Source organism: Asterias amurensis, chromosome 15 (genome assembly GCF_032118995.1).
Source record: "Asterias amurensis chromosome 15, ASM3211899v1".
Classification (NCBI taxonomy): Eukaryota; Metazoa; Echinodermata; class Asteroidea; order Forcipulatida; family Asteriidae; genus Asterias; species Asterias amurensis.
In genome coordinates this window covers 12,071,581-12,089,219 of record NC_092662.1, presented here as the reverse complement: position 1 = coordinate 12,089,219, position 17,639 = coordinate 12,071,581, and the positions used below count along the sequence as shown (strand labels likewise).

The 17,639-nt window shown below is 37.8% G+C and overlaps 1 protein-coding gene across 1 annotated transcript in view; it reads left to right on the top strand.

Moving 5' to 3' along the window:
- Nucleotides 1–16,619, top strand: part of LOC139948264 (golgin subfamily A member 1-like) — a 28,420-nt gene extending 11,801 nt beyond the window's left edge. Inside the window, exons 10-21 of the mRNA XM_071946360.1 lie at nt 1,530–1,625; nt 2,543–2,734; nt 3,325–3,498; nt 4,407–4,502; nt 4,844–4,933; nt 5,767–5,869; nt 6,707–6,888; nt 8,929–8,994; nt 9,935–10,057; nt 11,684–11,956; nt 12,712–12,798; nt 13,784–16,619. Of these exons, the coding sequence (XP_071802461.1) occupies nt 1,530–1,625; nt 2,543–2,734; nt 3,325–3,498; nt 4,407–4,502; nt 4,844–4,933; nt 5,767–5,869; nt 6,707–6,888; nt 8,929–8,994; nt 9,935–10,057; nt 11,684–11,956; nt 12,712–12,798; nt 13,784–13,852 (1,551 nt within the window). The 3' untranslated portion in view covers nt 13,853–16,619. The remainder of the gene's footprint in view (nt 1–1,529; nt 1,626–2,542; nt 2,735–3,324; nt 3,499–4,406; nt 4,503–4,843; nt 4,934–5,766; nt 5,870–6,706; nt 6,889–8,928; nt 8,995–9,934; nt 10,058–11,683; nt 11,957–12,711; nt 12,799–13,783) is intronic.
- The last annotated feature ends 1,020 nt before the right edge of the window (nt 16,620–17,639 follow it).

The window sequence follows — 17,639 nt, the reverse complement described above, 5'->3', positions numbered from 1 at the left end:
CCCGCTCACAGGCCTGAATTACTTATCAAGTTAAAGGTCCAGCATTAGTAAGAAGACTGAAAAGTAAAAGATCAGGCATGAACATTTTGCTTTCGGGATTACCTTTCACTTATAGACATAAATAAAAACAACATTTTACTAACATACTGTAGCAATTACTTGTATTTTTACAAGCTACTGTATGAGGAGCTTGAGATTTTACTTACACAACAGTGTTGCATATATAGCTCGGTATCGGGTCAGGTTTAAATGATTATTTTTCCCTTGGCCTTATGATCCAACTATAAACGTTACTTATAAATTTGTTGTGTACTTTAATTGCTCTAAAAGTACCAATCTCTGGAGCTCTGGCGTGGAGAGGCTGGCTGTTTCCTCATCATAGCCACTGCCGCCATCAAAAGCTTAACTAAGTGGAAACTGCCCCGCCTGCATTTCAGTTAATCGCTATTGATCAGCGAGTCCATGCCTCTATTGTTATACTCCTGAATACCCCGCTATTGTGCTTTTCTCCGACCACTTACTAATCCGTTCAAGTAAATGGTGTTTTTTCCAGTAAAAGGTTATTTATAGAGATTTGGGCAAATTCTCATGCCTGATCTTAAACTTATCGAAATTTGTTAATGCTGGCCTTTATACGGCCCAGTATCTTGTGAAACTATCAGGTAATAGTAAAATGTCGGTTCTATTTACATCTCAATAAGAAGAGTCCCTCAAGTATTTCTTTTACCTACTACCTATGTAGTTCAACCAATTACTAGCAATATTAAGGCTTACTTTTATTTATAAGGATTTAAGTAAAAGGCTAGTAAAAGCAAATGCTAGTTTTTATTTATTCGGCCCATTGTAACCTAGTGGTCAATGCCTCCAAGCTACATGTATCATGGCAGAGGTATTGTAACTTACATAGCCTGATTGTCTTTCCCCTTTATCAAGCTTTATCCATCTTATAGTTGCATGTAGGTCAGGATCCATGTCTGTCAGTGTTGTGCTTGATTCATCATCTATTTCATTGTCCCCCATTGAGCATACTCATTTTTACAGATAATGCAAAATTGTCTAGATGTATACTGATTGCCTAATGTACATTTTCATGTATACATATTGCCTAATGCACAACAGACGCATGGATTATAGCTTTTAACCTGAATAGACCGTATTGAGTATGACGTCACCATTCAAAACCTTGCCCTACAACATGACATCTGTGAGCGTATTGCGTGTGCTGTTGAAATGAAACCGGGAATGCTGCGAGCTGCATGCTTAATCGATGTACACGTTTAGACGCGCATACGGTTTGCTCTAAAAGATGGCAGCTTTCATAGCAACAAAACGAAGGGGTTGTTCAAAACGGTCTATACTACTGATTGATTATATTGCATCAGAAAAATATACTATGTTTGCAAGATAATTATCAGTGCTTTGTTTGTCAATAAGAGGTACATCTATAAGGCTGTTTTTAGACCTACAGTATGAACAAAGATACATTGTGTAATGATGTGATTTCTCTTACTGTGGTTGTGTTGATATAGAGGGATAGGCTGGAGCAGAGAGTTGAGGTCACTCGACGAGAAGTTAATGATATTAGAAATTCAACAGCGGAACAAATATCCGGTTTGGAGCAACAGGTAACTATAGAGGGCAGTATTCAATTATACTTGGTTGTTGGAGATGTTCTAGATCCATTCATTGTTCATTAATATTAAACAATGTCTACTGCCTATTGTGTCATCAATGGTTACAATTGTTTGTCTGAACAAATAAATTAACATTCTACGTGCACACAGTGATGTAGTACACGTTGTGAAATAGAACAAATCGGATGGAACGAACGATGCACGGTGAATGGAACAAAAGATGCTTAGTGAATGACGTTGCGTGCAATGGTCTGTGACGGACAATCATCCAATCAAATGGCAAGGATCTGCTTTATAATAGGTGATATTTTAGATTAAACCTATTTTTAAAAATATATAATATATAAATGTCTTAAACAAATTATCTATATACCATCATGCCTTTGGTCCCGTGTGTCGTGTAACGCACGCAAAGGAACCCAGTATATTTATCAGTAGGAGAAGGTGTTCGCTCTGGTGTTCCTAGTTTGATTGGTTGCATATTGCGCCGCAGCACTTTGTTAACTTTTACATGGTGTTATTAAAATGAACAGGTCGAAAACTTCAACACGTAGTTCCACATATAGCTACATTGTTGGAAAATACTGACAGCGCATAGGGACCTTACGGTGATATGTGCTACATAATATATAAGAATGGTAATCTAATATAATAATATCAATTGTGGCTTCTATAGCGCTCACATGCTTCACTCAGTGACGTGCAAGGCGCTTCAACGTTTGGTATTTCCTGCGAGGTATGGGGGACAATGTTCGAATTATGAGACCTATCGTGACTCGAACTCACACCCTGCTGATCAGAAACACCAGAGCTTGAATCCGGTGCCCTTTAACCGCTAGGCCATGACACGCCAAAATTATTATTAGTACCCGTCAATTACACTTGAGTTATGTTGGATTGATTTGCAGATATCTCATCTGAATACAAAGATAGCTGAGGATAGTGAAGATGTCCAAGAGAAACAGAAGACTATAGAAGCTATGTCACGGAGACATAATGAAGAAGTTAATCAACTCCAAACGCAACTCAACGATGCTCAACAGCAAGCACAAGCTCATCTACAACTCGCTAATCAAAGACACTCTCAAATTACTGTACAGGTAAGAACTATGGCTGGTTATGCTTAGAATACATGCAGCCTGAAGGTCATGTAATAGTAGATATTTGTACACGTGTAGGTTGTCAAATTGAAACGGGTAGAAAAACACGTTGCAGAAATAAATTTGCACTTATGCCAACCAAGATTATATTTACCAAAACATACAATTACAAATCAAATCTTCTGATATGTCTGAAGTATTTTTAGTGGCCACTTTAAATTTCAACCAGTGTACATACAAATAGCTACAATCTTGCATGTCTTAGTTCAGTCCAAAATTATTCTGGTATGTGTTTTTGGACTCGACAAATTTGTCTTATATTTGGCCATGACACGAATCCCTACTTACTGTGAATGAAGATGTATGTGATATAATTTACCTGAAGAAGTTTCAGGTTAACTAGTTGTCAAGCAGAGCATTGTTTTCAGGAGAGTCGGCTGAACATGCTGTACATGCTAAAACAATCATTATCTTCAAACTGTGTAAGTTTAATGTAAGTTTGTGGACGTTGTGTTTTGTGTCGTGCAAAAAGTACCCAAACCCTTTACTTTCTAGGTACAATAAATCCAAACGATTTCTTTGAAATCCAGAAATCTTTGAGTGAAACAGAGTTGAGTGAAACTAAAGAGCAGCTTGCTGAAGCTAAACGACAATCTTTAGAAGTGAAGAAACAACTACAGGATAAGATTGCAACACTAGAGTCTAAGTTAATGGCTCTTACTACAGCTACAGACTTTGACAAGAGTGCAGCCGAACATAGGATTGTAAGTTTACATATTGCGTTATTGTGTAGTCTAGTATAACAGGTTTTTAGTATGAGAAAATATAATTAATATATATTTGGTTTGCAGTTACACCATATGTGTATCTTCTTGTCAGGAGACCTGTCGATGACTAGAGCAAGCTAGTCGAAACATTGAGACCAATTCAAGAACTGACTCCACAGTAGTGCAGTTAATTACGGTCCTATAAGCTAAAGTAGTAGTCCTGCCAATTTGTTATACCTTCAGCTCGGGTAGTAGTTAAAAAGTAAGGACAGTTCTTTTCAGAACTGAGAAGTCTCTGAACCCCCGAACATCTACTCCGCGGTAATAGAATACAGAAAGTCAGTTCTCTAAAGAACAAACTCTACCTGGCAAGTGAATGTATATGTAGATACAAATGTAAACACATGGTGTTACCGCAAACCAAAAAAAGAATTAGCTGTTGCAAACTGCTTACCAACTAAAAGGTTCTATGGAATAAATGGAAACAAAATTGGCCTGACACTTTGACCCTTGTAGCCCTCGAGAAAGACTGTGCAAGGGTCGAATCTTAAGGCCAGTGAAGTTGTGAAGTTTTTTGCTGTCAATATTTTTAATTTAATTTGTTATTGGATATTTGACATTCACATAGGTTTGTGCAGGGAATATCAATGTTGCCTTTTCGATATTGGACATTCCCATAGGGTTGTACAGTGAATGTCTACCCGTACATCAATATTGGATATTGGACGCTATAGGTTTGTACAGGCAACATTTATGTACACCTTACAAACCTACATGTATGTGAATATAAAATATTCAATATCAGACTAACTTTACTGTCATTGAAATCTTACATGTCTGGTTATAATGTGTATTGGTTTATTGATCAGTTTGTCTTGATTGATTATGAATTGATTGATTAACAGACACGTCTTGAGAGTCAGAATGAAGACTATTTAGAGAAAGAGATCGAGAATGAGAAAAATACAACTCGTCTTGAAGAGGAGAGAGACAGTTACATGGTCAGTATGAACTCAATATTATATATCTGTAACCCTTTCCTTACCATAATTAAACTCAGTCCAACATGTCCAATGCACTTAAAGGTACTAAACACATTTTTTAATTGTCAAAGACCAGTATTCTCACTTGGTGTTTCCCAACATACATGTATGCATAAAATAACAAACCTGTGGAAACTGATGCTCATTTGGTCTTTGAAGTTGCAAGAGAATAATGAAAGAAAAACCACCCTTATTGCACACATTTTTGTTGGGAGTTGATAATTGCTAACTTATATGTTTTTGCAGGCTTCATTAACAATTATAATTGTTTAGCTTTATTAACTTGCTTATTTTTGCAGGCTTCCTTAAGTTTAAAGAGTAAAGATTACGAGAGGATTGTTGGCGAGCTGGAAGAGACTAAGGAGAGCCTAAAGGTGATACAGAAACAGGTAGAGATGCTAAACAATAACAAGCTCTATTGTGGTTAATTACTTGATATTTGAAACACAAACAAGTCACATCCCCTTAAAGGTGCTGGACAGCTTTGGTAAAGACCAGGGGTGGATTTCACAAAGTGTTAAGACAATGTAAGACTAGTGTTATCTCTAGTTAGGACGCCTTACTTGTCCTAACTGAGGAATAGCCGTACAATTTTCATATCTCCTAAGACTAGTCCTAGGTTAGAACTAGTCCTCACTCTTTGTGAAATTGACCCCAGTACTCTCATGTGGTGTATCCTTCCATGTATAGAATAGCAAATCTGTGACCATTTGAAATCAATTGGTCCCCTGGCTGTCGCTTTCCCAATGTATCCTAAACTTTAATGTGATCATTGGCCATGGCAGCTACAGGTTGTATTGCTTCTGATTGGCACCCCCCAAACAAAGATACTTGTTAATAAGAGAGACCTTATATGAGGCTATAGCCTAGCATAAAATAGCTCAGTTGGTGGAGTGCCAGCACATTATTCTGGAGGTTGTTAGTTCAAATTCCGCACTGGTACATTTTCTTTGTTTAACACAAAACTTTATATCACCATTATGCTAAATTCCTGCTATGGTTCTGCCCACTCTCTAAAATATCATTGGACAAGCAGTAACTTATCTCATTTTACAAAGCCAATCAATTCCTTTCCGTTCAAAATGAAAGTCAAATTATTTAGAACGACATAAACCCATGTTGAAAACACAATGTTTTAAGTATGGCTTGCTAATTAACTATGTACAGACAATAATTCTAATTTATTTATAAAGCAATTATTTCTCTTTCTTGTCTGTCTCAGTCTTCAGAAGACAAATCTTCAATAAAGGATTTCCACAAAGAGATTGAAAGGTTAAGGAAACTAGTCGAAGATAAAGATACAGTCATCAATCAGGCAGAACTAGGTATGTAACACCAGTCATATAACTAGGTTTGTAACACCAGTCACATAACCAGGTATGTAACACCAGTCACATAACTAGGTATGTAACACCAGTCACACAACTAGGTATGTAACACCAGTCACATAACTAGGTATGTAACACCAGTCACATAACAATGTATGTAACACTAGTCACACAACTAGGTATGTAACACCAGTCACATAACTAGGTATGTAACACCAGTCACATAAACAGATGTAATGCCAGTCACAAGGGTACATGTAACACCAGTCACACGGTTAGTTGTTATACCATTGTAACAATAAGTGAAGTTTATTGGTCGAGAACCAATCACGTGATGTGATACAGAGACGCATTTACACAGCTTAGGATGCACTCAGCGTATAATGTCCAGCGCAGCGGGTAACATGAGTTTTGTTAACCGCTGTACATTACCGTGATCGTCCCCACCGTTGGTTGATTTTAAGGGCTTTGTACGAAACAACTGTGTGTTTGAGGGACTGTTGAAGAATCTTTTTTTATTTGAACAATCATTGATCTGCTTATTTAACTTTGCCTGTATGTACATGCACTCCCTTGTACATAACGTTTTAAGATGACAACAGAACTTTGAGAAGAGGAATAATAATAAGGTTACCATGGTACATGTATAACAAATTAGTTGTTGCACACGTGGGGCGACAGGTTGCAAATGGCACCCTCTTCTTTGCCCCCTTACATCGTATTGTAATATTAGCGTCTTGGTTTCAGTTCACTACACAATGATTACACCAGATCCATTCAAATACCCAGGACGGTGTGACAACTAAGACCTGTTTCTCTTCATGATTCCAATAGAATTTGAGGAACTGAAAAAGTGCAATTCAGAATTGGTCATCAGGCTGTCGGAAAAGGAGTTGGAATTACAAACTAGCCATGATGAGGCACAGAGGGCGCTGTTTGAGAGGAATGAGAGTATTAGTGTATTGAAACAATCAATGGCAGATAAAGAAGAGGAGATTGCTCAACAACAGATCAAGGTAAGTACAAAGGAATGGCTTACGTAGTGGCTATGGCTTACAATCTAGCCATGATGAGGCACAGAGGGCGCTGTTTGAGAGGAATGAGAGTATTAGTATGTTGAAACAATCAATGGCAGATAAAGAAGAGGAGATTGCTCAACAACAGATCAAGGTAAGTATAAAGGAATGGCTTACGTAGTGGATATGGCTTACAAACTAGCCATGATGAAGCACAGAGGGCGCTGTTTGAATGGAATGAGAGTATTAGTGTATTGAAACAATCAATGGCAGATAAAGAAGAGGAGATCGCTCAACAACAGATCAAGGTATGTATAAAGGAATGGCTTACGTAGTGGATATGGCTTACAAACTAGCCATGATGAAGCACAGAGGGCGCTGTTTGAATGGAATGAGAGTATTAGTGTATTGAAACAATCAATGGCAGATAAAGAAGAGGAGATCGCTCAACAACAGATCAAGGTATGTATAAAGGAATGGCTTACGTAGTGGCTATGGCTTACAAACTAGCCATGATGAGGCACAGAGGGTGCTGTTTGAGAGGAATGAGAGTATTAGTGTATTGAAACAATCAATGGCAGATAAAGAAGAGGAGATTGCTCAACAACAGATCAAGGTAAGTACAAAGGAATGGCTTTAGTAGTGGCTATGGCTTACAAATTAGCCATGATGAAGCAAATTTAGCACTTTTTATTTTGTACTTTTTATTTTGCCCTTATTTTAGAATCCTTTACAAATCAGTTTGAATCATGAAAAATACTTGTCACAAGTGCCATGTTTATTTTATGCAATGCCCAGTTAATTAGTTTAGAGTATGTTTAACTTATATGTTGTGCTGTGTTTTATATGTGCGAGGTTGCCTCTTTAATTTAGCTCCTTTTAGGCTGTCAAAAGTTTGGAGGCAGGCCAAGAGGGTCCAAAGAGGGTGCCAATTATATTTAAATTAGGGCTTCAGGATGTCAGAGAGGGCAGTATTTGGGGTGGGGCTTTTAAGGAATGTTGGTATTTACTTGTATTGTCCTTGGGAATGGGTTCCCTTTGTTCTGTATTGTTCTGGTGGGTTGTGCAGTAGTTTCTAGCCAGTCTTGAGTTGAATTTGGATGAGAGCAGTCCGTATGAATAATGTTCTGACACAAGGCTCGCAACATCTCTGTCCGGGGTGGACTTTATCCTGTGTGGATTCATCAGAAGTTTAATATTCCTAAGTGGATGAAACAAACTTCTCAGAGCTTGTCCTGTGTGGACTTTATCATCAAATTCTGTGTGGATTTATCAGAACTGTCCTGAGTGGACCCTTGCCAAATAACCCTGAGTGGGTTTTGGCTGAGAAGATGAGACCAACGAATTCAACCAGCAAAATATCAACCGGTTCGAGTTGGCTGTAACTACCTATGTATGAGAACTCGAAGGCCAACAACTCATGAGGCGGACGTAGAACTGCTGAGGAGAAGCTATAAAGAGCTCCAGCCGTCTATACAGAAGACTGCAGTATCGTCACTCAAAGGAGATGGGCAAGTAAACACACACCCCCCCCCCCATATAATCGGAGAAAACTACGAGATTGAACATTTGCCTGCATTGAACAATCATGCATTGAGAGACAATTGGTGGCGGGTAATTAAGATTGCATTGTCTTAGAGTGACTTTGCTTTAGTGACGGATTTGTGGTGTTGCGAGGACAAAAGTGCACCTCAGTGGAGGAAGAATTTTTGTGGAACAAAGAACGGAACTAGCTCATTGATTTGTATTGTGTATGACTCGGGTTTCATTGACGTTGTAGGGGATTAATATTTTCGTTGTTAATAAATTAAGTAAATTTTTGTTTAATGCAGACAATGTTTCACTAAGAATCTTTTTTGTGTGTCATCGTCTCGCTTTAGCGGTCCACTGTATAGTCAGCCAGGGGAAATACAGTCCCATGGTGTGACAATACTCAATGTACTTATCTCTGTGTTGTAACTTGGTTTTTGTTCCTCTTTTTCACTCCATTCTAGCCCAAGCTTTTCTGATATCACAGTAACTTATTTCCTTCATTCACAGATAAAGAGCCTTGAGGGGAGTCTAGCTGCAGCCCAAGCTGATACCAATGGCATAAATGAAATTGAGGTAAATAATTAATCTTGGTTCAATTATTCAAGTTGTACAAAATGCTTCATTTGTAATATTTATTGCCTGGAGAAAGATACATGTAGTACCAACTGGAAATATCGTATTTTATTTTAACCAAATTATGTAAACTATGTGTTGTTAAAAAGGACATGTTGCCTTGGATCAGGCGAATTGGTCTAAGAAAGGCATTTGAAACAGTTAGTTTCAAAATGCATACATGTATGGTTAAAAGATGTTTTAAAAGTAGAATACAATGATCCAAACAAATATGCCTTTCGCCACACAGTACTTTCCAGAGTCCTGGAAAAAAAGTCCGGATGCAAATTACTCAGGTGGGAGTGGAACCCACGACCCTTGCCATTCTAGAGCAGATGTCTTAACCACTAGACAACCAAGCTTGCCCAATGGCTAGAGGCAGTTCAAATCCTTTGTGAGAGTTACTGACATTCTGTACATTTAATGGTGATATGATGGAAGGGAATCAATTCAACTAGAGTTATTCAAAGTTGAGAGTTCTGTGTTATGTGGTTTGGTACATGGCTACAGATTGCTTCAACTTTGATATTGTGTTTTTTTTATAGATAGCTTTGAACTTATATATTTGGTTTGTGGTATTACCATGTTTGTATCTACCAGGTTTGTTCTTAGAAAACTGTCTTTCCGTATTCTACTACCACTGAGTAGATTTATCGGATGTTTGGGAAACTTCTCAGTTCTGAAAAGAACTGTCCTGCTTTTTAACTACTACCTGGGCGGAAGGGATAGACAATTGGAGGGGACTACTACTCTAGCATATAAGTCTGTAATTAACGTCACTACTGCAGAGTCAGTTGTTGAATTGGTCTCAATGTTTTGACTAGCTTGCCCTAGTCATCCTCCGGAGACATAGAATGTGTATGACCTTGAATATGGAGAATTTGTTTGATTTTTTTTGTAGGATACTGATAAATTAAAGCAGACGATTGAGGATCAAGAACAGCAGCTAACGGAGAAGAATAAAACAATCAAGATGCAGCAACAGAGACTCACTGATCTCAAGAAGACTCTACAGAGAGAATTGGTAAAACTACAGTTTGTAATAATATCAATAATAATGGCTTCATATATAATGCATATCCGTCACTCCCTGATGCTCAAGTCAACTATACTTGAAATATGAGACCTACTCCTTTTACATAGAACCGTGTAATGGTTTACAAGATGCTGTGCCACAATATGCAGCCAATCAAACAAGGATTACCAGGGTGAATCCCTTCTCTTTTTAATAAGTGCACTGGGCTCTTTTACGTGTGTTGCACACCACACAGGACCAACACCTTTACCTCCTATCTGAAGGATGAGTTTATTCGATGATGTCAATGGAGTGTGCGCTCATACGTATGAAAAACAGTTTCACTTTATTGCAGGACACACAATGAACACACCTTGAAAACATTATTTAGTTTCAGAATTTATTAAATCATGGGAGTGGGTTGTTGTTAAACTGCATATGATGTCAATGGAGTGTGCCTTTCATTTTTTCTTTTAACTTGTTCTATTCTCTTCTCTTTTAACTCGTTCTATTTAACTTGTTCTCTTTTATCCTTTTTTCTCTTTTAAACTTGTTCTCTTTGGGTTTGTGGTTTCCCTTTTGTGAAACAAAGATCAAATAGGTGAATTTTGTTTGAAATCAATGTTTGATGGACTTCTCCAATCCACATGAAGATCTCATTTTCAATCATCCAAGGAGAATCATTACGTGTAAATGATATTCTTCCCTGCATGCCATTCATACTGTGTCTTGACGGTCTATAAAGCCATCTTATTATTGTTGGACATAGTAGACTACTGGGTTAAAGCCATTGGACCCTTTTGGTACAGAAAAAAAAAAGTTCACAGATTTACATATAACTTACAGGGTTTACAGAAGGTAGTGGTGAAATACTTCTCTTGAAATATTATTCAATGAAATGCTTTACTTTTTGAGAAAACGGTAAAACAATATCAATTCTCGTGAACGAGAACTACGGATTTATTTTAAACACATGTCATGACACGGCGAAACACGCGGATACAAGGGTGGGTTTTTCCGTTATTTTCTTCTGACTCCGATGACCGATTAAGCCCAAATTTTCACAGGTTTGTTATTTTATATAGAAGTTGTGATACACGAAGTGTGGGCCTTGGACAATACTGTTTACTCAAAGGGCCCAATGGCTTTAAAAAGGCACTGGACATTATTTGTCATTACCCAAAGTAGTTTTTAACATCAAAACCTACTTGGTAATGAGCAATGGAGAGCTGTTGATAGTATAAAACATTGTGAGAAATGGCTCCCTTAGAAGTGATGTAGTTTTTGAGAAAGAAGTAACTTCTTACTCAAATATTAAAAGACTTCAGGCCTGAAGCCATTTATTATGCATCTGAGAGCACACACATTTATGTAACAAGTGTGCTTTTTCTTTCATTATTTTTTTTGCAACTTGGATTGCCGATTGAATTCCAATTTTCACAGGTTTGTTATTTAATGCATATGTTGAGATAAACCAAGTGAGACTACTGGTCTTTGACAATTACCAAAGGTTTCCACGGTCTTAAACATTATTTAATTTTAAAAACATAAACATCCTAGGTTCAAGTTTATCCCTACCTGATGTACATTACGAGCCCTTTTCAATGTGTTGATCATTACCCAACTACTTTGCAGAAAGTACAGAATTCCACTGGGTATGACTCACCGGAGGAAATGTTTCGAGATCGAGATAAAGGTCAGAGTTCAAACTCCCCTGGGCAGCCTTCCAGCAGTGCTTTTCCACCATCGCTATACAACGACAGTCCAGGTTCTGTGGATTCATTCAACACACGAGGGAGCCCTGCTGGTGTATTTGGGACCGGATTGAACCGACAAGATCTCCGAGAAGTGAACTTTCAATATCTTAGACATGTTGTGTTTAAGTTTATGAGTAGCTCAGATCAAGAGGTGAGTCAATAAATCCATAACAGTCAAGTCATGTACTCAAGTGTACAATTATACTATTCATAATAATAAAGTAGTATCCTTTTTCATGGTGCTTTACACACCCAGCGCATCTCAAAGCGCTTCCAACATTATTACCCCAGATCACTGGGCCTGTTCATCCCTTCAACAATCTCAACTCCCTGGGGAGTATACAGCCTGTGCTGCCAAATATGTAGCGCACTAAGCTAATCAATCACAAGAGCCATCTCTGCCCTCACAGACCCCTGGGTGGAGAGAAGCAATTATAGTTGAGTATCTTGCTCAGTGACACAAGTGTCACGACCGGGAGCCAAACCAACACTGCCGAACAGAAACCCCGGAGCTTGAGTTCGGTGCTCTTATCCACTCGGCCACGACACGCCAATCATGATCCTATACTGAATCAAAGTATTAAGGGCACGAGGCACTGTCAATGTTTTTAAACATTGTATTTAAAAATACTCTCCCGAAATGGTTAAAACAGAAAATATTGTACTGCAAATTATCAAACAGAAGATAACTGAATGAAGGAAAAAAATGCAGTCTTAATACTACTCCATACATTCATAACTGATACATGTACAACTGGCCGTCCAGAAACCTGCTGCTAAGTCAGAACTACCTAAACAATGGAAAATGACTCTGTAAGTCTGCTGCCATCTAGTGTTTAAAAGTCTGCCTTTGTTCGTCGCTTGAGTATAATAATAACGTACTGGTGTGTTGTTGATTGTTGACAGGCCAAGCATTTATTGAAAGCAGTTTCTACGCTGTTGGAGTTTACACCACATGAAGAAGGTCTGATCAGTAGAACGCTGGACTGGAAGGTAAGATAGTCAATTACATCTCTGCAACTTGCTAGAAACCATAAGTGTGTCTTTTTAGAATAACAAGGCGATACACAACACATTGGACCAACAGCATTACATCCCATCCAAAGGCAAAGCAATGGTTAAGTGTCTTGCTTTAGAACTTAAATGTCACGGCTGGGGATGAGTAAAGGCAAATCCCAAGTACATCCACTTTGCACCTCAAGACAAATGCAAATAAACAAATCCTTTTATATAACACCCAAGCAGATCCTTGCCAGTTGATTGGAGGAATGTCCGTCACGTGATAGCAAATAAAAGTACCATAGCACGCTAAGTCACTAACCGTGCTTTTTCGTTCCATCCAAAAAGTACCATTGCACGCTGGCAGCGTGCAATGGTACTTTTCGGATGGAACAAAAAAACTGAGTAAAAACATCACTGCGTGTTCGTGCCTTTGGTAACGCTGCAGCAGTGTTACTGCAAGGCATACAAATTAGTAAAATTACTAGCATTCGGCTTCTACAATTAAAAATTGTAGGCTTACGCTTTGTTTTGAAAGTTGTATCTTTCAAAAATCTATTTGGATGTTATATAAAACAAACAATGAATGTTTTTCATTCGTGCAATGGTGCGAATATGTTCATTCGTTGAAAGCTGGAATGTTCCATTCAACTCGGCTCCGCCTCGTTGAATAGAACATTCCATCTTTCAACTCATGAACATATTCGCACCATTCATTATGTGTATATTATCCTGGTTCTGTATTAGATTAAAACTATGACTTTTTCCTATCAGGGTAGATCTATTTAAGCTGTTCTCAGATATTCTCTTGATCATGTCCTTGGATTTTTACACCTTAAAAATTAGAATTAGAATGTTTTGTTGTTTTAGTGTCCCAACGCTGATGTACAACAAAAGATCACATCACTTGTCAGCAATATTAACAGGTTTGCTTCAACGATTTCATAACTCATATATACATATTGTGTTTTTTTTACAGACATCTTGGTTTGGAGTCAAGCCTGCGCCAAAGAAAACAATCCAAGTATCTTCTCTTGCTTATAGGTGATATTCGTAATCTGACCTCAAATCTCATTTACTGCAGGTGTAAACTTTGCCTTACATGTAGATATGTCTCTTTGTACATACTGTATTATATAAGATGCAATAGTTTAAATGCATGCTAGGTTTGAGCATGTTATCTCAAGATAAAGTTCAAGGCACTGGACACTTGGTAATTGTCGAAGACCAGTCTTCTCACTTGGTGTACATTCCATCATATGCATAAAATAACAAACCTGTGAAAATTTTGACTCAATTGGTCAACAAAGTTGCAAGAGATTAATGAAAGAAAAAAACCATTGTTCCACAAAGTCGGGTGCTTTCAGGTGTCTTAAAGAGGCTTCGGGCCTGTAATTGTTTATTGTATGAGTGAGAAATAACTTCTTTCTAAAATATGTTACTTCAGGGGGAGCCTTTTTTCACAATGTGTAATACTATCAACAGCTCTCCTTTGCTCGTTACCAAGTAAAATTGGATGCTAACATTTTTTTTTGAGTAATTACCATTTGTGTCCTGTGCCTTTAAATGTAATGAGTAAGGGCTTCCTGTATTTAATTGTCCAGCAGTTTTGTTTTAAATGGTATAAGCATTTAATGCTCGTGTTTCGGGCACTTATTTAACCAGTTAACCCCGGATGATGTTTTAATGCACCCAGGGTGCATGCCAGGGGTCATGACATTTGTTATTTTGTGAAGCATTTTATGTGTCCTACAATTAGCCATATAGGACTCCTATATCAAATTTTGGAGTGTTGTGGCAGTATACAATGTGTCTCAAAAAAAAAAATGACACCTTTGAAATGGCTGGTGAATAAAAAATATATGATTCTGGGGGGAAAGGTTTAGATGTATGGATAGCTTATGGACTCAACTTTCATCTGACACCAACAAATCCGAAAATAATGAATGCTTGGGTGAGCACTGCTCATTGAAGAATAAGTAGCTGACATCTTGGAGTGAATTTTGTAAGCTTAAAAGGACTTACCTCTCACAAATTGGAAGGGTATTAATCGCAACCTAATTTTCATACCCTTCACAAAAGTGAGCAGTACTCACCCAATCATGAATTATTTTTGGACTTTTTGGTGTCTACTTGAGACCATAAGCTGTTCATACGTACTGTATAAACCCTTTCCCCCAGAGTCATATGTTTCTTATTCGGCAGCCATTCCAAAAATTTTTCTTTTGAGAAACCCTGTACACCATTTAGGCTAAAGGTCAAATTGGACACGGGATGTGTTCGGCTACTAACGCCGATTGCGCTTTAATAGCCAGCCGGTCTTAAACAGCTCCAGCTATATATTTCTCAACAGTTGATACCTTCTTTTTGAAATATATTATGAATTATATGAAAAATATCAAATGTAAGGATTTCAGTGAGGTATACATACATACATATAAGGCATTTATAAAGCACCACTATGTCAAGAACGCAGTCCATTAGATTGGGTATAAATAGTGTTTGATACACTTCTTGAATTTGCCTAAAGAGTCCGATTCCCTGGTTGAGATTGTGAGTGTATTCCAGAGATATACAAAACAAATAAAGCATGCATTTTATTCATACAAAATAGCAGAATCACACCTTGAAATCTGGACACCTTTGCGATTATTTGTTGCAATGCTGTACTCCAATGCATGCTGTCGATGCCATGGCCTGGCCATTCAGACACGTGGATTCTTAACGACAATACCAGGCCTCGAAACAACCAACAGCAGCCACAGCAATTGACGTGGTGCCCTGTTCTTTAGCTGTGATGTGATGCCCTTTGCAAAGTTCCCTTTCAAGTTTTTCAAAAAGCAGTCACCTTACTGGTACTAGATGAAAATTGCTGCACCCCTTCAAGAGCGAAGTTCAAGGCCTGCATTGCTACATATTATTTGTGCATGTTCGTGCTTTATTTTTTGCAGGAATGACCGTTTATTTTATATTGTGTTCTTAGTTGGACAGATTAGTCATTATAAAGTGTACATTAATTTTTAATTAAATTTTAGCCAAATGTGAATGAAAAAGAGGCGGCCAGTTGTAAATACTTGGTGCAGTCCATTTTGTAATTTTCAGTTCAGAACTCTGTTTTTTTTTATCAGCTCATTGGACATTGTGTCAGTTGTTTTAACAAATGGTGACTGGTGTTAGTGATTACACAACTTCTTAAATTCTATCAGGTTCTTCCACCAATAAAGATTACATATGGATTTATGTGAACTCTTCTCGTGAAAATCAATCTGCATTTTTGTTTCTCCACACAATGTGTAAAGACACTGGACACTACTGGTAATTGTCAAAAACCAGTCTTCTCTCTGGATGTATCTCAATATATACATTAAATAACAAACCAGTGAACATTTGAACTCAATTGGTTGCCAAAGTTGCGAGATAATAACGAAAGAAAAAAAAACCTTGTGCTGTGAAGCTGTACATGTATGCTTTCGGATGCTTGATTTCAAGACTTAAAATCAAACTCTGAGGTCTCGAAATCAAATTCTAATAATTCAGTGGAAATTAACTTCTTTCTTGAAAACTTAGTTACTTCAGAGGGAGCTGTTTCTCACAATGTTTTATACTATCAACATCTCTCCAGTTTTGATGCTATACAATTATTTTGAGCAACTACCAATAGTGTCCAGTGCCTTTAAAATGCGTGTTGGATATTACAATGAGCTGATCTGGATGTTCAGACAACTCATAAAACGGTTATTGCTGGTAGAATATGTGGATATGAGATACATGTAAATGCACACGGTATATATTGTAAATACACACATGTATTTTATTTCACAATAAAATGTTCTAAAAGAACCTTCAAATAGTGTTGTTACTGTGTCGTTGTTACAGACTGAGACATAACATTCTTCCTACTTAACTCTGATTTTCGATTTTTTATAATTAGTCCTTGAAAAAAAGAAAACTGTGATCGAATGGCCTGAAAAGGCTATTGAAGCCTACACCATGTGTAAATGTAACAATAGTAATAATTTGGGAGGAAATTATTAAGCCTGGTTCATACTTCCTGCGTATGTGAAACGCATTTTGTAGCGAATCACTTGTATCATTTGAAATGTGCGAACTCCTGCTAAACATTAGCTGCGGAAACAGCCATGTGATGTCGAAACATGTATCACATTTGCATTTGCAGGAAGTGTGAACCATGCTTTACTGAGAAGCTGAATTGCAAAGGACACGGCTACAATGTGTTAGCAAAGCAGGCATGCGCGGGCACCTATGGCAGCCAGCCACATCAACCCATCAAAACAGATCTCAGCCAGAGTTCAAATGTTTGAGAGGCCCTCGTGGCATAGGAGAGCACCAGCCCACCACTCTGCTCACATGTGACCACAGCTGGGTATCGAACCATGGTCACATTGTAGGCAAGCGCTTTACGCACAAAAATAATTTTAAAGTCTGCTGGTTTTTGAAGCCCATAATGCCGACAGGGGGATGTTTAATGGGGTTGAATTAAAAACCAACTTAAATTTGTGGGTATTTAAACATGTATACATGTAGGTGTCATAGTCATTGATTTCTACCTGTTGCTTTTCACTCTTGGTGCAACTTAGTCTTTTCTCTGATGATTGTGACAGGCGTCGAATTTACAATGGGAGAGGCCAAGATAGATATTGTGGAAAGTTTGGTAGCAAATCGAATACCAAGCTTTGTGAACACTCATTCCTGCTTGGTGATGTTTGGCCATGCAAATAGTCTATTAAACTAGACTTGAGTCAATCAGTTTGATGTATCAAGAATTGATCACTTTTACAAATGAACTGTGAAAATGTGATTATTGTAGTCCACAT